General features: G+C 39.9%; 1 protein-coding gene across 1 annotated transcript in view; it reads right to left on the bottom strand.

Moving 5' to 3' along the window:
• Positions 1 to 7,496: 7,496 nt before the first annotated feature.
• cpne2 (copine II) overlaps positions 7,497 to 23,713 on the bottom strand; it is a 53,445-nt gene continuing 37,228 nt past the window's right edge. Inside the window, exons 12-16 of the mRNA XM_026172976.1 lie at positions 22,629 to 22,683; positions 22,157 to 22,208; positions 18,771 to 18,904; positions 10,418 to 10,654; positions 7,497 to 8,845 (exon numbers count right to left, since the gene is read on the bottom strand). Coding sequence (XP_026028761.1) covers positions 8,738 to 8,845; positions 10,418 to 10,654; positions 18,771 to 18,904; positions 22,157 to 22,208; positions 22,629 to 22,683 — 586 coding nt within the window. The 3' untranslated portion in view covers positions 7,497 to 8,737. The remainder of the gene's footprint in view (positions 8,846 to 10,417; positions 10,655 to 18,770; positions 18,905 to 22,156; positions 22,209 to 22,628; positions 22,684 to 23,713) is intronic.

Below are 23,713 nucleotides of genomic sequence, written 5' to 3'. Positions count from 1 at the left end.
TGCTTTACGGATTGGCAAGTTGCTATCACATGACTGTACAGTGCCATGAAGTAACCTTCAGTTTCAGTCAGATCCAACCCGTTCTTGTGACATCTGCTTTCAAAAAGCAAAAAGGATGATAAGTATAACACGAGGTTTGCAGCTTCTTACACGTGACTTCAAAAGCCAGTGGATGACATCACTGGCCTCACATCATGCAAACACAATTTTTCAAGCATAACTTATTTTTAGAATCACTTTTATATTTTGAAAATTTGTTCCGGTTTAATAGTCCAACCTCTGACAGCCTAACCTGCTGCAGTAAGTGTTTGCCCGTCGCTGAGCCTGGTTTTCCTAGAAGTCAGTTGCTTTTAAAAGGAAGTTCTTCCTTCCAGCCATATCAAGTGCTTAATCAGGGGGATCATGCGATTGTTGGAGTTTTATCTCTAATAAAGTAGGGCATTTACTTTAAGATCTCTAAGCTCCTTAAGGGCACTGCTGTTGTATATTGGTGCTATATAAATAAAACCTAAAGAAAGAAAAGAAAACCATTCCAATGGTTTTATTCAGCTGAGGGTTACATTATATCGAAGTTAAGTCAGATATTATAAATGATTCCTCATTTAATGATGCACTACGACCAAAATAGTAACTATTGATGATTGCTAAGCTGAAAAACTGAAATTACAAGACAATATATTCTGTCCCAGTCCAATGAAAGTAATGGCCTCAGCCACAGTGTCTCTAAAATAACTGTTGTTTGTTCAAAACGCATGCACATAACTGAAACCCAAATGTTCTTGTGGGTTGATTAGTCAGTCTGATGTGCTGTTTTTACCAATCAGCTGGGGAGTGAGCCTTTCAGTGCCTTTTAGTAATTATACATGCTTCCACAAATGCAGCGAGGTTATTATTTATTTATATTATCAACATGTTGTCAGGTCCTGTGATAAAATGCATTGCACCATGGAGATTAATGCTAAAAGCTCAGTCATATTTTAAAGGAACAGTTCACCACTTATGGGTGTTGGGATTTGTATCAGTTTTGATGTTTCGACTGCAACGATAAGGCAGCAGCTAGTAAACGTATGCAAGCATGAAAAAAAAGAAAAAGATTTTGTACAGGCTAAATAAAAGTAGGGCTGCCCAATTATTTGTATTTTAATTTGGCCTTCCGCTATTTAACGAGCATCGCTCTGACTGTTAAAACTCAAAACAACAGGAAATCAGACGCTCCCTAAAATCAATGTAGCACCACGTGTGTACATGTACCGATCGCCGCTGTTCCCTGCAGCACGCAGCTTCAAGTTTCTTAGATGCAGTCTGGACACAAATATGCAACGAAATTTAAATGCCACTACAGAAAGTCACTGCAGAGGATGAAGAGCTTGCCCCTCAAAGCGGATCAACATCTAAATTACGGAAAGTAATAAAGAAGAAATCAAATGCAACGAGTGCCGTGTGTTTGCAACACAAAGCAACACAATGTATTCAAACTGCACAAATTACAGCAGAATTAATTCATGAATGCGAAGAAAAACAATGAAATGCTAACGTGAATCATCCAGCATCAACTCAGGCGTCCATAATAGCGAGCCTGTAGGCTACAGCGCGCGTCTGTGTATCCGTCCACATCACAAAGACGCACTGAAATCACCAATGCAATTGCATTTCATTCGGTGTCCAGTGAGCACGGCGAGTAACGAATCTTTTGAGAAAATGGTCCGCCTGATAGACAACAGATATGTTATCATTCCACCAAAGTGGCAATACCTGTGTGTATTTTCCCAGCTGGAGCAAAAGACTTTGTGTTATTTATCTGCCACTTTTAATTTATTAAATGTATTGAAAGATTTTTACAGATGTAAAAGTAAAATTCTGTTTACATTACAGTAGATTTGGCATCAGATCAATATTGATATTAATACTTGTATGCATAATAATCTGTGTAGGCTTTAAAAAAATCCAGTAGTTCTAAATACAGTAAAAGGAATTAAAGGAAAAAGAAGAACATCTGACCCCTGCAGTGAGGGCATGTGGTGGCCCTGTTATGCTGTGGTTTGGATCCACTTGTGTTTAGGAAGGGTCACTGCAGGTCAATACACAGCTGTAGGGAGAGATAACCTTTTCCCTAAGATGAAACATTCATATCTTGTTGAGAGTGGTTTGATGAGTATCCAAATGATGTGAATCACACGCTGTGGTCTTGATAGTCACCTGAATCCAACCCAACAAAATATCTGTATTTTGAAGTCTCCATCACCAGGTGAAAGAATATGTGTTGCATGATTGTTGTTTATCTCTCCAGTAGAGTTCTAGAGAATGCCAAATTCCAGTGAAGTCACCAACAGCTATGACACTTTCTGTTGTTTTCTTTTACTCATTCCCCATCTGCATCTGTGAATAATTTCATTTTTTATTTTACATAAACAAATAACATAATACAAACTTGACTCTGATCCTTCAGATTTGCAGAGACAACAACATAACCACGCTGTTTCCCATCCACATCCAGGGCCAATCAGTTACTGATCAGCCTGACTTTCAAATAAATAAATAAATGAATAAATAAATAAATAAATAAAATACAAACACACTCACTGGGAGAACATGCAGACTCCGAACAGAAAGGCCCCAGCTGACCAGAAGCAACAGTGCCAATCTCTGCATCATGCCCTTGTTGGCTGTCTGTTTCTGTACAAATGTTAGACATTAGTTTAGATTTATAACTCAAGAGCCAGATCCTACGCCACCAGAGCTCGGCGGTGTGCGTACACCTGAAATAGCTTTAGAAATGTTTACTTTCCCGATGTGGCTGGTCTCTGAGCATTGCAGCCTCACTGTCACCCTCTCTCTTCGTCTTTGGAGACACACATGTTTCTAACCGAAAGGTTCTCTGCAGATGAAGAAGAGGATGGGTTGTCGTGGAAACTGAATCATAGGCTGGTAGCTACGGTGACAATTGCATACAGTCATTTGCTGCTGTGAACACAAAGTGCACACAGAAACAGAGGTGCAGACCTAAACTAATGCTGTGGAAAATCAGGAAGATTCTATAGTTTGCATATACACACTGGCCAACTGTGTGTCCACTGCTCAACCTTTGTGCACCTCTGTCTCCATGTTCTTCTGTCTCTGCATCGTGACCCTATTTCACGTCTCCTGAGCTCTGTCCATCTCCTGTTCTTGTTTTAGTCTCTTTATCTATGTCACCCTCTCTCCCTCGCTCTGCCTCTCTGCTTGAGTGCTTTTCTTAGCCCATCAGAATTGTGTCACTTTCTCCAGCACGGTAATGTAGAGATGTAATGGCTGCCCCTAAAGGGAGCACAGAACCTGTTGAATATTCTGCCTTTCTACTTGCACCTGAGCCCTGCTCTTTGCTCCCTCTCCAGGGCTCCATTATGGATTATTCACCTTAAAATTGGATTTTTGCCATTGCAGCTAACATTCTCAGAAAGTGTTGCTGAAAGCTGGAGCTTCATGGAAAAGGAAAACCTGTAATTACACTTTTTGTTCATATTGTACCCACTGGAGGAGCAATACAGTTTTCTCCACACTGGTAACCCGAAAGGCTGAAAATTAAGCAGAAAAAGTGGAAAAGTCAGAAACTGAAGTTCATCTGATGAACATATTTAGAGCCTTGTACAAAAAAGGGTTTAAGTATTTTTACTTAAGGTTAATAACAACCGTCTTGGGGTGAATCTTACTTATAACTCACTTATTTGGATTGTATTAAAGTTTTTTGGAATGGTTCCTGTAGCCTTCAGTTGTCTTCTGGGACTCGTTTTGTGGTGTTCTTACCTGCATTTATAATGGAGGTATTTAAAAAATAATATGGCCTGCTGTGAAGTACAAATGGTCCAAGAAGTCTAGTATTTTTTAAAATCTGTTGCTTAACAATAATTAGCTCTCTGTTTGTGTTGGAAAGGTTGGAAATTGAAAACAACAATCCTGGTTCTGTCCAGAAGTAACAAAATCTACCTAGCAGTGATTGTAAAATGTAAAAGTACATGCAGAATTCTTGTGACTCTCTTGTCAAGCGCACAGAAGACAAAGAAAATGCCTTTGCATTTCATCAGCAAATCTCACTCTTCAAGACGTTTCAGTTAAAGGGTCAGATAAAAGTCATTAAAAAAGGAAGTAGTGTAGGCTTCCACTCTCAGGTGCTCAGATGGGCAAGAAAATATGTAAGCGTGCACAAGAAACAATAATAACAGGTAGACTACAGATTGTAGTCATCTGATTTTACCCCTCCCAGTTCAAGCGCATAATCCAACAGCTCTGGCTCCCATTAATCGATATTGACTGTATACATCACTTGAGCCTAACAATAAGTAATTTTACATGGTTTTTTTGTTTTGTTTTAAAGCCCCGTATTCATTCAGGTAGATGAGGCTTGAAGTGAGGAGGATGAGGGTTCATTTGTGTTTTCACGTCTTTGTTGAAGGTAACCCTTATAAAATGGTACAATCCTTCACATCTCAAGTCAATAAGTGCAGACAAAAGTTAAAATTTGCCTCCATGACACACGAACATACGAGTTCTCTACTCATTCATCTTTGTCCTACCACAGATTAAGTGGCTGGTCTCTACCCACACACATTAAATATGATTTGGCAGAATGACAATATCCATCTCAGCCACTGTATTCAAGATAGTGGGATAACATGGTAGCTTCCAGAAACTCTCACCCACTCCTGTCTATTTTAAATTGATTAATTCCAAGTTTGTTTGTTTTTTGAGAAAATCAGTTTGTTGGAAGATGTAATTACACTCTCAATGTACCTTTAAGGGTACTTCAAGTTAACAAGTGATGGTTAAGAAGAAAATTAATTACAAAATGAAGATCTAGAACTAAACTAGAGAAATCATTTTCACTACACACCTTCTGTTATATTTCTAACAATGCAGTTTGGTGACAGTTCCGACAGCTTTGAGATGTTTTGTGTTACCACTCTGACTTAAAAAAAAAAAAGCGAAAAAGTCCCTGTTGTTCTAGGTAGACTTTGTGCACAGTTTTCCAAGAATCTTAGCAGGTTGCTTCTTCCAAGTATCTTGTCACACGAGTCTTTTGTGGATTCAAGCTGTTTCCGTGTCTTCAGTATCTTCCTTGAAATCCGGACTGACTTCAGGAAGTTGACATCAGTGCTCTGTGGGGATCAAACCCTCTGTTGTCGGACTTCTTGTTCTTCTTGTCACCGCAGGTGGTTCTTTATGACTGTATATGAAAGGGCCTGTTATCTGTCTGCACAATACTGTGGCTCAGAATCAGACTAACATGGGCGTTGAATTTAATGCGCAAAATTGGACTAGATCAAAATTAATTTGGTTAATTGGATTGTGGGATGTGTATTCAGTTCTCATTAAGATCTTGGCAGGAGAACTGTACATCTGGAGCTGAGCTCAGCTGGCTGACTTGAGATTGAAAAACAGGGTGACAGTCAAGGTGTGAAGATAACATTTAAATTCTCCCAGTGTGTTAATAAGCTAAACATTTAACATAGAATTTTTCAATTCTCTTTAATGGATTAAATCTTTGCTGCTCAAATAAGAGACTCAATCTCAAAGCCTTTAGAAACATAGTTTGTCAAATGGGACTAGAAGGTGATTTGATCTTGTGATGATGGTCAGAAACAAGTGTTTCAGTCCATCTGAGCTCAGTTCACTGGCATCATTAAGGATGGCATGGGTGTCTTAGTTTAGTGTGGTGCCGCTGTAAAAAGCGTTGCTATGACAACCTGACAGACAAATAATATACGAAAATGTCAATAAGTAATTTGCATTTTGAGGCAAACCACACACACCCGGGAGCAACATTGTTTTTTAATCTGGCAATTATTACATACAGTGTGTCCAAGGTAGTTTGTATCAAAGTCAGAGGTGTTAAACCACAGGACTATAAAATCCACAGTCTGTCCACAGAGGTTCAAGAAGTTTCTTTTCCTCTCTGTAGTATTTCATGTTTCTAAGCTGCCAAATTTTATGTAAGCTGAAATTAGTCTCCTTAGTCTGTTTAATAGCGGCAAGCTGTAATTCATGATCTCTTGAGTCTAAGCAAAACCAATGGGAAAAATCAGAGGTGAGTCATGTGGAGTTAAAGTATATAAGTGTCCACCACCCACATCTCTGTGTCTGTAAAATTTGCTCTTATGTATAGAGGCAGGTGTAGAAGCTTGGGGTGAGTGAACATCTATTTGTATTTATTTGTTTCTATGTGGTTGCTTTAAAGGTTGCATTTCCTCTTCTGTAGTAATTTTGTAACTCTTCATAGTCACCCTGCATCACTGGTGTTAAACGTCTTATTGTGGTCCCTTTACATTGCGTTGTAGCTGTTTCTATGTTGCATAGCTTCAGATAATTTTGTATCTCTTTGTGGGTGTTTGTTTTTAGTTTTGTTGCATCATTTTGTGGCTACTTTTTTGTGGTTATTTTGAGAATATTCATACAGCGTTATTTCCAAAAGCTGTAGATAAAAACACAATGCCATCCAGCTTTCCTCTTATCCAGTCATGTGGGTCATGTGAGTTTATCTCTGCTGTTATTGGGCAAGAAGCAGGGTACACCCTGGAAAAGTTGCCAAACTGCTGCAGGGCTAACACATGGAGACAGACAACCCAGGACCTTTGCTGTGAGCCAAACGTGCTAATCAATGCACCACCTGCAAAAACGACTACCACTGCTGCCCCAAAATTTACTGTGATTTTTGCACATTAAAGTTGATGAAATTTTATTACTAAAAAAAAACCATTTCAACAACACTGGAAACAAGGCCCTGCGACAAACTGGCGACCTGTCCAGGGTGTACCCTAGCTCTCGCCCTATAACAGCTGGGATAGGCTCCAGCGCCCCCCACGACCCTGAAAAGGATAAGCGGAAGTGAATGGATGGATGGATACAATTCTGAAAAACACACCGGATCGAGCATTTTACATCTAATTTGGTTAACGGACAAAAGTCAGCAACATGAGTATAAAAAGAGCAACTCCGAGAGGCAGGGGTATCAGTGGGCAGGGTTCACTTCTCTGTTAAAACCACATTGTTAAAGACCACAGGTCACATTTGCATTCAGAGAATCTGGAGAATTTTTCAATATATAAGTCAGAAGGATCCAGATAAATGCTGAATGGCTGTGATCTTTAGGTTCTTAGATGGTAGTGCTTTAAAAAAAAATTCAGAGACTTATAAGTGCACAGCCTAGACTAGTGCACAGATCTTTGGTAACTTGCAATGTTTGAAGACATCGTTAATTCTGTACCAAGTGTTATAGCAACATGTGCTGCTGTCCCGACATCATTTTCAGGGAAGTCAATGTTCTCCACATTATCAGAGTGTGGCTCGGTCCTACAGTTCAGAGCCGCCATTCAATGAAAAATTTAATGGACTATAAAACAAAGAGAATGCAACTAAAATCATAGATCAACCAGGATAACACGTGGTTTCAAAGTTACAGCATCATACTGCTAGTCTCATAAGTACTCAATGGAAGTTGTGCAATAGGCATTGCACAGAGGCCAAGAGACTTTTCCTTTACTTTATTATCCTGAGTGTGGACATAGACACAACTTTATAAAATTAATAGCAACACATTTAGTACAAAGATGCACAGCAATACACATTTCAGTTTAATTACACGATTCAGCACTGCATAAAAAGTACATTAAAAACATGGCATAAACATTGGCTTCTTATAACATAAACAGTGTCATAGAAATATACATTCGATATATGCATATCAGAACCTTCTCTGCTCTCTCTGCCCTCTCCAGTTGTTAAGGCTGTGACAGCTGCAGCCTCTGTCTTTATCACGTAATACTTTCTTTGCAACAGAATCTCATAAAATATTTACAAAATCTGGTAAGTACATAATTTGAGGAAAAAAACCCATCATGCATTTGTGATCATCAGTTTGTAAACAGTGAGTAGATACTGGCAACATGCAGGATGAACTTAAGTCATAAGTAAAATACACGGATTTTTTAAAAGCTAGCAAAACGGCCTACTGAATACACTCAGTGTCCAACATCTGTCCTGTGGTAGTGCTACAGCTGCCAGTATGCCTCATTCTTCTCTGGTTATGTCCTCTTTACTTCACCAAGGATAGTGGAGCATTAAATCTGCCTCCCAGATAACTGCTGATCAAAACTTTTAAACAGAACCCTTCCCCCTGGAGGGTTAAATAAATGCTGCTCTGTTGAGACTCAGTGTATGAGTCCATCACACATGAGCACAAAAGCAAACAGCTTTCATCTGATATGCTACCTGAAAAGGTACAAGAATAAAGAGGAATCAACCACTGATACAGTTCAGCTTAAAGAGGACTTCACACAAAGGAGTTGTATGTATCACATGGTATCAATCACAAGACACATACACATGCAAAAAGCAAAAGAAAAAAAATACATCCTGATAAGTTAATTTATTTTCCCCTAAACAGGCCAGTGTTTCACCTGCATTTTATCTGCACATTTTGGACATGCAAGGTACTCTACACATTATCATCACTGATCTGTGTGCTGGAAAGACTGAAGAAAGAAAGAGTATCACTTCAGATGGGTTTACACTGAAAACTGACCAAACATTCTTTAATCAGTGAAAACTTAGAGATGTCTTCAACGTTGGATTTTTTTTTTCCACAACTAATTTTTGTCTACTGCTGACATATACTGTACAGTTTCGTTCTGTTTTGTTTGCCATTAACAAAAAGGAGGGGTTTCGTCAAGCTCTTGTATCTCATGTGGGCTCTCGTCTTCGGGGCGTCTCACTCTGGTGCTGGGTTAATGGGCGGTAGATTCCGCTGCTTAAAGTACTGGGTGACCTGCTGAGGCAGCTCAGCCAGAACTGACTTTGCAAGGGTTTCCTTGGGCGCCTGAGAGGAAGAGAAAAAAACAACACATTGCGTTTTAGGTTGAATAAATTGAAAGATTTAAAATGAGACATTTTCACTCTCGTACAGAAACCTTGGCCTTTTTAATACACTCACTGTGAAATTGTGTGTGGAGTGTGTTCAAAACAGTCGGCTTGTGCATTAGCCATTTACCCTGTCACTTACCAAGTGCAATATGTGTACAGCGTCCATATGAGTGAAGACAGAATTCTTAAATTAACCATAAATGCATAATAACTACTCTTACGTTTTATACTACTAAGTGTTGAGGTATTGTAGACAAGTTACCACTAAGCACATTAACTTGTTCACCAGTGTGTGACAATCGTGATGACAATGTAGGATCAAGTGAATAATGCCCCAGTCTCAAAGGCTTAGAGACCAGTCTATGACCATCTGACGACCACTGGTTGTGAGAGGATAAATGAATATTCCCTGAGTGACTGCAAGTGGTCGCTAGAGGTTGATGGCATTCGCTGGGAAAAATAACAATTTGATAAATAAAACTGAGCTAAACTGAATTCAGTGTGTCAATGATGTCATGTGGTAAAGCTCAGTATTTTAAAGCTAATGCTTTGACTGCTTTCACCTTACTTATAAATGTTTAATCCTTTTCCTTATTTCCTGTCATCTCTAAACAGGTACAGTGACAGATGCTCTTAAGTAAAAAGGTTGCTAAGTAATATCTTTATACCAAAAGCTGTACAGCAGCCTTCATAAAGCTCTAAACACTCTGTTTCATAGATTTTCTACTGTTAATATGGTCATCTCTGCCCAAACCCCTGAGGTACAGCTAATCAAACTGGGAAACAACACTACCTTAGTGGAGCCCAGGACCCATCATACTTAGCTTGAACCGAGCATCAAGTCCCATTTTAACTTGTTAAAAAAAACTGTTAACTTTCAAAGTAGCACTATACAACCCTAATGATAATAATTAGTACAAAAGAATCTACCCTCCCAGCACAGCTTATCAATCAGGTCACTCTAATTTCCACATTTCCTCTCTGTCTTAGGCTTCATTTCTCTCTCTTCCTCTCTGTTCAGTCAGTTGCTGTCTCTTAACCTCCCACCAACAATCTGGAATGAAGCCAGTAAACACTGTCTGTTCCTCCCACTACAGAGGAAATCAACTCGCCCACCATCAGCCCACACACACACACACACACACACACACACACACACACACACACACACACACACACACACACACACACACAGACAAAAAATAAACACATAAAAAGACGATGACAAAACCCAAAATGCCCTAATGAGCCCTCCTGTGCACAGCCTGAAAATGTGCACACACTAATTAACCAGTGTGCTGACCTGCAGCAAGCATGTATGAAGCCTCATTAAAATGAACACATTTCAGCCTTGTGTATTATGTGAAATCTGCAACATTATGAGAAGAAACTGAATTCTTTTTATGTAAACAGAAAGAATTTCGTGTTACATGTATTCGAGGGCAGCATCAGCCAATTTGGAGAATAAGAACATATCAGACTGGGTGTTTATACATATTTGTGTGTATCTACTGAAACCAATACTTACGTTGCGGAAATCCCTGAAAGGGACAAACTGCACAATATCCCGAACAGCCTCCTCTCCTGTGCTGGACCTCAAAACGCTGGCGTCCCCATCCAGGAACTCCATGGCGGCAAAGTCGGCATTGCCCACGCCAATGATGATGATGGACATGGGTAGCTTCGATGCCTGCACAATAGCGTCGCGCGTCTCATCCATATCGCTGATGACACCGTCTGTTATAATGAGCAGTGTAAAGTACTGCTGCAGAGGGGAAGAAGGATGGTGCGAGAAAAAATGAGAAGAATTAGCAAACAACAAAAAGTTATTTTTAGTTGAGCTCTTGAAGATGAATCTACAACTACAAAAAGACTTGAAACACAAATTCAGTAATGATCATTATGCTGTGAATAATGGTAAACAGAGTCGCATATTGCGGATGAAGAGGAAAAAGAGTGCTAGAAAAACAAAACAAAACAGATATTATTACGAGTGATGGTGAAGAAGAGTCAAATACAACGCAGAAATAAAGCCTTTCTGCATTTCATCAAGCTGAACTCCATCTGAACTCCATTTGTGCCAATGAAAAGAAAAAATCATGACAAAATAATGGAAGTGAAAGATAAATGGCTGGATTTATTGTAACTTAGTTTCGGCGTTAAAGTAAATTCAGATCACTTCAAGATTATTTCTATAGCATCACAAACACAGTTGCCTTAAGGCACTCCAAGATAAAGACTACCGTATTATTGAGACCCCAATAAGCAAACACCTGGCAACAGTGAAAAGAAAAAAACTGAGTTCTAAAAGAGTAAGAAAACTACAAAACAAGAAAAAAGTAGTCAAACAGATGAGAACAAGACTTGTGGATGAGCATAAAATTATTTGCATTGTAGTTGCCTCCCAGGATGCTCCCAGGAGACCTTCATGCTAACTTCTAGTCAACTTTAACAAAATTCATAATTCAAATGTTCACCCTCTATCAAAATATAGATATGAATGTAGCTGAGGACCTCTGGCTGACCAAAGCACCTTTGAAAAATGGTGGGGGGTGGTGTTACGAGTCCAGCATGTATGGGTCCAAATGTGTCTTTGCTGACAGAAGAAAAACAATAAGGATGCAGCAAAACTCAGTGGACGACGTTTCCTCACTGAGCAGGATGCAGAATGTGTTTAAAAAGCTACATCTCCAATAGTTCTTTCTGTGTTCTGATGCAAATGTATTTAAAAAGAAGAAGAAGCTAAGACTACATGCTTTAATGTGGGATTATTTTATAACAAAAAACCCAAATAAAACTGTCCAAATACATAACTGCTGGACTATATCTCTCTCTGGCACAAAATAGCATGCATCAATTCTGCATAATGAAATGCAAATGGTTGTCCTACGATAAGAACAGACAAAGTGACGATGCACACTGACTTTTCTTGGAAGAAAATCGCACTTCCACGTGACACGCAAACAGTCACACACGCGAGGACGACTCTGAAGCCTGTCTCTTTAATGTGCTAACAGCAGCGCTCATTAGAGAATCATTATCACACAGACAGACAGGGTCGCTCACACACTGAGGCACGCACAGACTGCGCTGGCCTGCAGCCTGGGTGTGTACGCGTGTCACTGGCAGGAGCGTGATCATACACACTCGCACAGTCTGCAGTCGCAGGTTCTCTCATTATCTGAGAAACAGAAACGCCAAGGCTGAGGAGTAGCTGATTTGTGAAGCCTACCCACTGACTTTCTCCAACACACACCAGTCTAACCAGTAACTCAGCGTGTAGCCTGTGCGCACGCACGCGCATTTGTGCTGCAGCTGTTACATCCTCATTGTCTGTTATTCCTTCCTAATTTCAACCCGTGTTTGAACTCGCTGTAATATAAGACAAGAAAAGGGTCTGCAATCATTTCCTTACAGAAACAAAAGGATTCTGGCGCACAACACACAGACGAGTACAAGCCTTTGTGTATTCTGCTCATGTATTTTTTCTCCACAGGGTGACAGGGTACAATTAGGGACAAAAAGCACCGTGGGAGCATAATGATACCCAGCCACTACACTCTCGTCACATATAGGCAGTAGAAATGCCAGTGGATATGTACAGGAGAAGGACATGTATATGTTTAAAGTTTGTAGATCCCAAACTTCAGCGAGTGCTGCACATCTATATACTCATACCAATGACAACATCACGTGGAGCCTTATGCATGAGAACACTGTCTCTGCTCCGGTGCTTTTTGTTTGTTTTTGTACACTCTATAGTGTTTATAAAGCAGCAGAAGAGCAACGTGGCATAATTCTGTTTTTGACACAAAGATAAATATCATAAAAGGAAGTTACGATAAATCATAAGAATGTGTCGGCCCCGGTGTTCGAGGAACACTACCAAGAAACGCTGCCAAAATAGAACGTCTTTTTTGGATGTGTCATAGAGCCTTAGGGTTGCTCTTATTTTGGGTTTTAGGTGTTAGCTTCACTGACATATAATAAGCCACTGGAAGTACAGCATGTTGCAGTTCAGTCGTTTTTTTGCATGAAAGCCAATTCAGATCAGGCAAGCTCAGCTGAAATATGCTATTCATGACTTTTTCTGCTGCTAAAGGTGTTTGGGATGTATATGTGTCTCGAAAGTACCCAGCATTACAGTAGAACTGCTGCAAGCACAACTGCGCTTATGATAAGATCGCTCAGGCTATCTAAAATGAACTAAAAATAAAAGATAAATAAAATAAATAATAAATAAAATTTTATTTATATAGCACCTTTCTAGACAGAAATCACAAAGTGCTGCACATAGGATAACAAATAATAAAAGGGTAAAACAGACAATATAAAACAGGCAGAAATTGAACCAAAAACAGTTTTAAAAAGGTGAGTTTTGAGTTGTTTTTTGAAAACAACTACCGAGTCCGGAAATGTAGGGAGGTGCCAGTCCATGCAAGGCTCTAAATGTCAAGACCAGGATCTTAAAATGTACTCTAAATTCAACAGGAAGCCAGTATAGCTGAAATAGCAATGGTGTCACATGTGACTACTTGGAGGATTTTGTCAACAGTCTACCTGCAGCGTTTTGCACAACCTGCAGACGATCCAGAGAACCTTTGCTTAGACACATAAACAAAGAGCTACAATAGTCCAAGCGTGAGGAAATAAATGCATGTATAGCAATCTCCAGTTCAGGGCGAGATAAAATAGGGCTTAACTTAGCCACATTTCTTAAATGATAAAAACAAGACTGAACCAGAGATTTCACATGCCCATCCAATGTAAGAGTCGAGTCAAAAGTGACACCTAAATTCCTGATAGAGGATTTAACATACACAGAAAGAGGACCAAGGGCTTTCACTATCTGGGATACAAATCTGTCCGGAGCACATATGAGGACTTCAGTTTTCCCCTCGTTGAGTTGGAGGAAATTTACAGCCATCCAATGTTTGATACAATCTAAGCAGTCATTTAAAAGCTGAAGCTTAGATAAATCCTGGGGCTTAAAAGAGATGTACAACTGAATATCATCAGAATAACAGTGATAAGAGATGTCCTCAAAAGAGCCCATTAAATGCTGGAATGGGAGAAGATATATTAAGAACATTAAAGGCCCCAAAACCGAACCCTGAGGGACATCACAAGTAAGGGAGGTAGAAGATGACCTAAAATCGGGGACCACCACAGAAAAAGATCGGTTATGTAGATATGAGGAGAACCACTCCAAGGCAGTACCCGATACACCAACCCAATGTTTAAGCCTTTCGAGGAGGATGTGGTGGTCAACAGTGTCAAAAGCCGATGATCACAGACAAACTTTAAACAAGTCCATCCAGCAGCGACTGATTGAGTCCTACCCAGAACCGAGCCACTGGCACGAGAATGAAAAAACAAGAAGCCTCCCTGGTCAGTGTCTCAGCTGCAATGAGGTGTAAGATAGAAGAAGCTAGGACAGACGTCGTCACTCCAGTCTGCCACCTTCCTTCCTGACACGCTGATCTACATACCAGGAGACCGAGCCAACAGATGCACACACTTGTTAGCTCCGTCAGCCATCAGTGTAGATAAATTGTGAGTATCAACTTCCCTGACAGGCATTCCCTGTCGACTATTACTGGTTAGTAAATAAATATTAGTGTAATGTTTGCATTTCTCTGGTGTGAGATATGACATATGTATACATATGGCTACTAAATTGAATGAAGGGAAACTTACTAACTGCACGCCATAAAGGGCAGAGCACCATCGAACAGCAAAAGCAGAAAAATGACAAAAACTGAGATTGAATCAAAAAAGAGCCTAAATACCTGTGACACAGAATCACAATAAAACATAAGGTGAAAGAAGGCATCAGTCAGTCAACGCCCACAGACTCCCATGTTTGGCCTATATAGATAGTTTACAGACTTTCTAAGGTGAATGTTTATTTTTTTATAACTCAGTGTGTCCTTAAAAAATGTGAGGAAACTGGGTAAATGGAGGCCCAAATAAGAAGTGGCAGGCCTACAAACTATCTATGGCAGATTAACTGTATTTAAAAGTCATGTACAAGAAACAGGAAAAATCCAGTAAGCCAGATCTGACACAGTACCTGAGAGATTCATCTGGCCCTTCGACTAATCCGTCTACTGCTCATTAGGTTTAGAGGGCGATTAATAGGACCAGGTAGATTTGGGTTTTTTAACTCTCAAGATATTTCAGTGCAAACCAAATGAGTTTGTAATCACTAAAAGTAAATAAATAAATTCAACTTTTCCATAAAGTATGAAGCTATAAAATATCAAAGTGAATGAGCGCCTTCCAGCACAGTCCTAATTTGATTCTTGGCATCCAATCAGAAATGTCTCTTTTTTTACATTTACTTTTAAAAACTATCAAAATTAACTTTGATTTAACTTTAATTTCATCGGTGTCTTGGGCATAAAAACCTGCATATAAAGAATCGCTGATCAAATCTAAATTGTAAAATGAAGTTTTAAGAAGTTTTTGCTTTTTTTTGTTGAAGTAGAATTTTTATTGAGTAAAATAATTGTCTGTTTCCAGGAATATACAGTAACATAACGTGCTTCATCCTATGGTTCTGCTTACACTTTAGCTTTTATGTTTTAATCCACAACTACTACTAATCAGACTGCAATGGACTTGAATGGGAATAAAGAAAATACTCAAACAATTGATCAAAGAAATCACAACACATATACATATAACATGCAATCTGTTGGGTATATGGTCTCTCTGGATTAGCAGAGAATCACACAAGCAAAAATAATTTCCATCCCAAGTCAAAGGATTACCTAATACCTGGATCCTCTAATATAATCTTTCAAAATATGAATTAATTCACAGGTAGAGAGGGGACCTTTTGACACTCATGAATAATACAGACTTGATGTATTTTGTACTTTGCATGAACAACAACTGAAACTGACATTCTAATTTCAAGCATACAAATGCAAAACATGAACAAAAACCCACAAACATCACGCTAACATGAGATTCAAAATAATTCATTGAATAATTTCACATTAAATCAAAGTTTTATTTTATATTTTGATAATCCCTTGCAACGTTATCATAGGTTTGGAGACAAATGACTGGAGGGAGCGCTTTAGAGTGCTTGGGAAACGTTCAGTTTTAAAGAGAAAGAAAATTATTTAAATGGAATGTCACAAAAATTGCATTTATAAGTTTTTAAAATGGAAATGACAAGATTGAAATTTATACAATATTACATTTCATTATAATTAAAGACAAAAAAGGCAACCAGCCCCCTCAAAAAAAAGGTACAAACTCAAGCTAAAATAAGACTTCTAATGTCCTTAATCAAAATCAATTAAATTAGGTACCACTTCCATTAGAGGGAACCCTGCTTGACCTTTGCCTTCATTAAAAAAGCTTAACAATCAGAAAGAAATCGAATTAGGTTTCCGAGTAGCCTGAAATTTTCAGTCAGTGTTTAATTTCCCCAGACGACGACATGTATTGATTTAACTGTTTATGTGACCTTTCCTCTCTTTGTTCCTTAATTTCCTTTATAAACTAAACTGGGTAGCATCACAGAGAGTACATGTGTATTTCTGCAGCTGTTAAGGGCAGCACAGGTGTAGACATTCCCTCTGTGCTTTGGGCAATGTCAGCTCTAAGCTGTGCTAGCTGCACTAACTCAGGGTTCGTTCACATTTGAAGGAAAATTAAAACCTTTAATTGTCACACCTGAGCTGATTTTAACAGATTTGATCTCCTTCTGGTGTAGTTACACAACGCTATAAACACGACAGTGTTGGAATTTCCACGTTCTTGAGAATGCAAGGGTCTGCTTAGATCCAAGGGAAGTAAGGGCTCTGCGTGCCTGCCCATGTGGCAGCAATTTTTTCATGACAGGCACTACACGGGAACTGACTAACTGAATAGCCCCCAAGAAAAAGTAAAAAGTATAATAGAGCAGCAGCAGCGTCTGCGTCCACGTCCGCAAGCAAGTATAATCCTGGCCTCAGAAAATCATTGTCAACACTTCCTATTTCTTTTTCTGTCGTTGTCACTCTGTGCAGCCACAGCTGTAGCGAAGTCGCTGTCCATCACTACAGATGCTCCCCTCTCAAGGTCGAGGCACATCGGTCCTTGTTGGATGACGTAAAACATCACTACCTGTGGTCCTGCATAGAAATGTCACTCCAGATCCCTAATGTAAAACTCTGGTATACCGTGAAATAGGGACAATACCTGGGACTAGCGGGCTAATTCAGCACTGTATGCGGTCCTTCATAAAGGGCTTGAATGATTCAATGTAGGAATCCAGTTTAGGAATTTATCTGCTGTGTGTGGTGGCTGAAAATTCAAATATAGAAAAGAGTAGTTTTTTTTTTTTAGAATGATTTCTTTGTTTCCTTAGGTTGTGAGAGATACCATCCATCCAACCACTGTCTTCCACTTATCCCATTCAGGGTTGCAGGGGGGCTGGAGCCTATCTCAGCTACTATAGGTAACATAGATAACAACAGAAAAAAACAGCTGCAAGATATTGAGATATTCTAAAGCTAAATCTTTCAACATTTTTACTTTAGATTTTTAATGTAACACTCATACACTCCAGCTTTAAAATGTGCTGTCTTTTCTTAAAGTAGAATTGGTAATAATAACGGATTGCATTTATATAGCGCTTTACAATTCCACTATTCTTTCACACACTGATGGAGGCGAGCTACAGTTGTAGCCACAGCTGCCCTGGCTACAACAGAAGCGAGGCTACCATATCGCGCCATCGTCCCTCTGGCCAACACCGGTAAGTGGCACGGTCACCCGTGGTTCAGCGGGGAGAGGCTATATACAACAAAATTGACATAAATGGTACTTCTGTTTTATAACTGTTGTATATAATGACAGCTGGGATAGGTGAAAGCATGCCTCTACCCCCCTCTCCTGTATAGAAAAAGGCCAGAAAAATAGACAATAGTGAGCAGCAGTTCTCTGGGCAAAAATGGCTTGTTTATGCCAGAGGTCTTTGAATGGCCAGACTATTAAGAGCTGATAGGAAGGCAGCGGGAACTTAAATAACCACGTGTTACAATGAAGTGCAGAAGAGCATCTCTGAATGCACAACACTGGAGACCAAAACAAGTGTCCCTCCTGTCAGCTAAGAGCAGGAAACTGAGGCTCACCAGAACTGAACAGACTCAGAATCCTGCATAAGCATTCGCTCCTCATGACGAAGGGGATATTTCCTTGGCACATTACGCAGAACCTCAGTATCAACTGTATGATAAACACCGCAGCATACCTCCATTCCTCGTCTTAATACAATGAGTTCACTGTAATCAGATGCCCTCCACCAGATCTCAACCCATTAGAGCCCCTCTGGGATGCTGAACAGGAGATTCAGATCATCAATGTGCAGCAGCTGCAAATTCAATCATGTCAATATGGACCAAAAGCTCTGAGGAATGTTTCCAGCACATTGTTAAATCTATGACTAGGAGAACTAAGGCCGTTCTGAAGGTAAAAGAGGATCCTGCCCGGTATAATAAGATGTAACTAAGTGAGCAGTGATATATATAAAGTTACCAAACTCAGTATGTATATGTAACCTACAGCCTTGATGGACAGGTGTGCCAAAAGAAGAGAGCGTTCTGACAGATTGCAGTGAAAGTCTGGTTGTGTTTAAGCTTGGATTTGCAGTGGTTACAGTTAGAATCAGCATCTGCGTTTGGGAATACACAAACTCCTCTCTGGCAACACAGTCAACCTCTCAAACAAGATAGAAAAGTCAAGCTGATTGTGGACTACAGCCTGCTTTTATATATAAATAGTTTTATCTGTGGAGTACAGTGTCTTGAGAGGTTTAACTAAAGAACAACTAAGAGTGTAAAAAGCAGGTAAATAGGTAAGTTGTAGCCACCCACCGCTGCTTTCTCCTGTTGAAGGGCCTGAGAAGCAAAACGTGCTACATGGTTGATGATTGGAGCAAAGTTTGTCGGACCGTAGAAACGAATGTGAGGGAGACACGCAGAGTAGGCCTGGGCAATGCCCTCCACACCTAAAGATGCAGAAAGGCAGAGAGAAACAATTTAGACTCAAATACACTTTAAATGTGAAGATGAGCTGGAAATAGTGAGGGCAGGAAAGAAACAGAGAGAAAAGCAAGAGGGAGAGAGGTTTGTAAAGTCCTGGGAGAGATGGGAAAAAGTTTATATAGAGTATTTCAAGGTCAAAATTGAAAACTAGACATAAGTCTAGACACAAGTCCTAAATCATTAGTGCTTATTCATATATATATATATATATATATATATATATATATACACCCAGCACGCCCCTGCGGGCGGTTTATCCTTCAAGCTCGGGTCCTCTACCAGAGGCCTGGGAGCTTGAGGGTCCTGCGCAGTATCTTAGCTGTTCCCAGGACTGCGCTCTTCTGGACAGAGATCTCCGATGGTATTCCCGGGATCTGCTGGAGCCACTCGCCTAGCTTGGGAGTCACCGCACCTAGTGCTCCGATTACCACGGGGACCACCGTTACCTTCACCCTCCACATCCTCTCAAGCTCTTCTCTGAGCCCTTGGTATTTCTCCAGCTTCTCGTGTTCCTTCTTCCTGATATTGCTGTCATTCGGAACCGCTACATCGATCACTACGGCCGTCTTCTTCTGTTTGTCTACCACCACTATGTCCGGTTGGTTAGCCACCACCATTTTGTCCGTCTGTATCTGGAAGTCCCACGGGATCTTAGCTCGGTCATTCTCCACCACCCTTGGGGGCATCTCCCATTTTGACCTCGGGACTTCCAGGTTATACTCCGCACAGATGTTCCTGTACACTATGCCGGCCACTTGGTTATGGCGTTCCATGTATGCCTTGCCTGCTAGCATCTTGCACCCTGCTGTTATGTGCTGGATTGTCTCTGGGGCATCTTTACACAGCCTGCACCTGGGGTCTTGCCTGGTGTGATAGACCCCAGCCTCTATGGATCTTGTACTCAGAGCTTGTTCTTGTGCTGCCATGATTAGTGCCTCTGTGCTGTCTTTCAGTCCAGCTTTGTCCAGCCACTGGTAGGATTTCTGGATATCAGCCACCTCCTCTATCTGCCGGTGGTACATACCGTGCAGGGGCCTGTCCTTCCATGATGGTTCCTCGTCTCCCTCCTCTTTCTTGGGTTTCTGCTGCCTGAGGTATTCACTGAGCACTCGGTCAGTTGGGGCCATCTTCCCAATGTATTCTTGGATGTTCGTTGTCTCATCCTGGACTGTGGTGCTGACACTCACCAGTCCCCGGCCCCCTTCCTTCCGCTTAGCGTACAGCCTCAGGGTGCTGGACTTGGGGTGAAACCCTCCATGCATGGTAAGGAGCTTTCTTGTCTTTATGTCAGTGGCTTCTATCTCCTCCTTTGGCCAGCCTATTACCCCAGCAGGGTACCTGATCACGGGCAGGGCGTACGTGTTGATGGCCCGGATCTTGTTCTTACCATTCACCTGACTCCTCAGGACTTGCCTGACCCTCTGCAGGTACTTGGTGGTTGCAGCCTTTCTAGCGGCCTCTTCATGGTTCCCATTTGCCTGCGGGATCCCCAGGTACAAAATGGGAACCATGAAGAGGCCGCTAGAAAGAAGAGAAGAGCTCTCTGTGTATATATATATGTATGTGTATACACATATATATACATATATATATGTATGTATATATATATATATATATATGTATGTGTATATATACACACACACATATATATATATATGTATGTATGTATGTATAATTCATATATTCATATATATATATATATATATGAATATATGAATTATACATACATATAAAAACTTGTGTTCCCTTCACTCGCATCTTCATAAAGATATACACATTCAGAGAAAAACATGCCGCACAAATGTGCACTTATTCAAAACATTGCACACCGATAGTTGAGAACATAAAACCATTCTGTTATCAGGACAGCTGCATATTGCAGTTTCAAGAATAAAGTTTTGCATAACAGCTGAAGTCTTTTTTTCCCTTTGGCCTAGAATTTTTCATTTCAGAGTGCACTGGAGGCTGTATTGGCCCAGAAAATAAGCTAACCCTAAAAAGAAAAGGGCATTTGCAGAGGCAGTTTTTTTTTTTAAATAAACACAAGCTGAACTTCATGTTCTGACGCGGGCCTTTTTCAGCACAGGGGTGAGTATAAATGGAGTTATTTAACATAACCTCTTTGCCTCAGTCAGGCTAAAACGTGTGTTACACAATCACAATTTTTTTTTCTGGGTCTCACAGATGTGCTTTTAGCAGTTGGCACTCAATTGATTTGCAATTGTCAATAAATACGTTTGCATCCTACACATTTCAAACGTGTTAGCAGATGCAAGCTCAGTGTAGTAAAAGGAGAGCTTACTATGAGGTTATTACAGCGAGGTGCTGACAATTTATGAATCTTTTCAAGTCATCTTTGTGCGATGAAGGTGAGGGTATGCACTTACTCTTACTCAGAAACAAGGATCTGCAGCCATGCAAGCAGCTCTGTAAGGCTTTGCTCGGGTATGGTGCTTTATACTCAATAAACACACTCAAGTTAAAGTCCAGTGTTTAAAGCGTAAGTGTAGCCACGGCTAATAGTAAAAACTACTCTTTTTTATGTTATTTTTTTTGTTCAGAAGCCTGAGTGTTGTAACATTTAATCAATCTGTGTAAAGATTCCCAGAGTCAGAGTTGTTAGACACTGTTACTTTAATATTTAAATGTGAAGGAATGGACTGTTTTCACTGCTCTGAACTGTTTGGTGTCATAATGTGCATTAGCGTTCATACTTCTAATTTAGACGAGCATCCAAAGTAGCAAGTGTAGGTGATGTGTTAAGGAGTTATTTACTCAGCAAGGCACTTAGAGAGGAGTGCACCACCTGCTGCGGTCACATGATCTGGAGTTGGCATGTTTTTTTTTATTAGTGGTTTCTTTTAATCACACAGTGTTTTTTCTGCCATAACCTTAATTATATAGCTATCTGTAAATGACAGGTTTTACACCTATTAACTAGTTAGTGGCTTTATTTTTTGCATCCAAAAACATGACAACATCCTATAAGTGTAAACATATCAAAGTATGTTTTTATGGTATGGGTTTATGTTGAAAAATAACTAATATCATGTATGAAAGGCCAAAAATGTAAATGGGGTATCTAGACTTCTAGACTAGACAGAACTCAGATGGGGTAAATAAAAAAATGAATGAAAATGAGAACTATTTGTAAATACTTATAAGGTTGCCGCAAAGGTCTAGATGACATCATAACCTCCTGTGTGGTAACTCACCTGAACAGAAAGGGTTTGTTGGGTTAAAGTTGATGGCAAATTCATGTGACACCTGAGGAGAAAAGAAATGAATGAATCGAATGATAATCCTTCACTACGCTGTACAATATTGTTAAGAAATTGCGTCCATTTCTCCCACCTTCTCCCTCCCACCCTCTCTCCATCCCTCTGTGTGCTGCTCTCTCTTCTTTGTCCTTTTCATCAGCTCAGTGCCATGGCAACACAGATGGGTTGACAGTTGCGTAATCATGTGAATATGCATCTATAATGCTTATAGTTTTATTTGTGTGTCTCCCTGTGTGTCTGTGTGTAAAATAATACATCTCGGCTTTAACTGTAAGTCCGCTGATGACAACCCACCCTCCTCTCTCTTTGCCACATGCATATACATGTATCACCTACGTTTGTGTTTGGAACACACACACATACGCGCACAACAACAACAACAACAACACCATCAACACACACATACCTTCCAGTCTGGTGGGAGTTGGGCTCCAAATCCCAGAGCTGGAAACATTTTGTCACTGAGGAGGAAACCATGACAACAGATTGGAACATTAGTTAAACCTTCTTTTTTTTTTTTCCTTTTTTTTTGCATACAAATTCAAAAAGCTGGATTTAGATAGCAGGAAAAATCCTGTTACCTTGTTCACATAGAAACACATTCAAAGACATTTACAGAAAAGCAAGAAGAGAACTGGTGGTAAAATGATGCAGTGAGGAAAAATGTCTTCTCACAAAGAAAAACATTAAAGACAGGACAGGACAGAAAATCAGACATACTGATGTACAATTATTTACTGAAAGAGGAGGAATAGCAGTCGATAGATGCTATTGGTGTTTATACTGTCTTATTTTTAACACAAAATGTAAAAGAACAAATAGATGTTTGTGTGTTTAAAGTCCAAAAGCGATGCCCATGCTACAGCTCTGTGCAGTGGCGCTTGTGTAGATGATGGGATTAAGATGGGTATTAGGGAACTGATAAACCTGTTTAGTTCTTTCCACAAAGCCTCAACTGCTCGAAGCTCAAACTTCAAAACTGGAATATGTAAATGTCTTCGTCAAAATGCTCTGAAACCAATGCATCATTGTTGTTCTTTTAAGGACCCCAGTCACTCTCTTTGTGGTTCACAAGTTAATATGATTAGCATAGTCTGTATATAAACATGGCATAGTCTGAAAAGTCAATGCGCAGATACTCTAAACTCTTATTTTTTTGATGAACCGCTAGGAGCAGAGTTTGAATGCTCCATGATAAAATGACATCACTGCTTACTTTAATTTTGACTTCGTAATGAGTTTGTGGTCTTAATCAGCAGTTTCAAGTTTTTCTTCAGTGCAACATGATAATTAGTTTATAAATTCTGGGGCTGTTTAGAGTAAAATATATGATAAAGCAGGGTATAATTTTGGGTAGGCCTGCCTTTTTATTGAGAGATTCCTATAAAGGCTCAACGCTTCAGCAAGGCAGTAAAAATATATAAAAATGAGGATACAGAGACTAAGTCCATCTTATCTGTACAGTTTATGGATCTCAGCAGTGAAACGATA

Source organism: Astatotilapia calliptera, chromosome 7 (genome assembly GCF_900246225.1).
Source record: "Astatotilapia calliptera chromosome 7, fAstCal1.2, whole genome shotgun sequence".
NCBI lineage: Eukaryota > Metazoa > Chordata > Actinopteri > Cichliformes > Cichlidae > Astatotilapia > Astatotilapia calliptera.
Note: the sequence above shows the minus strand (reverse complement) of the source record. Positions and strands in the feature narration are given on the sequence as shown.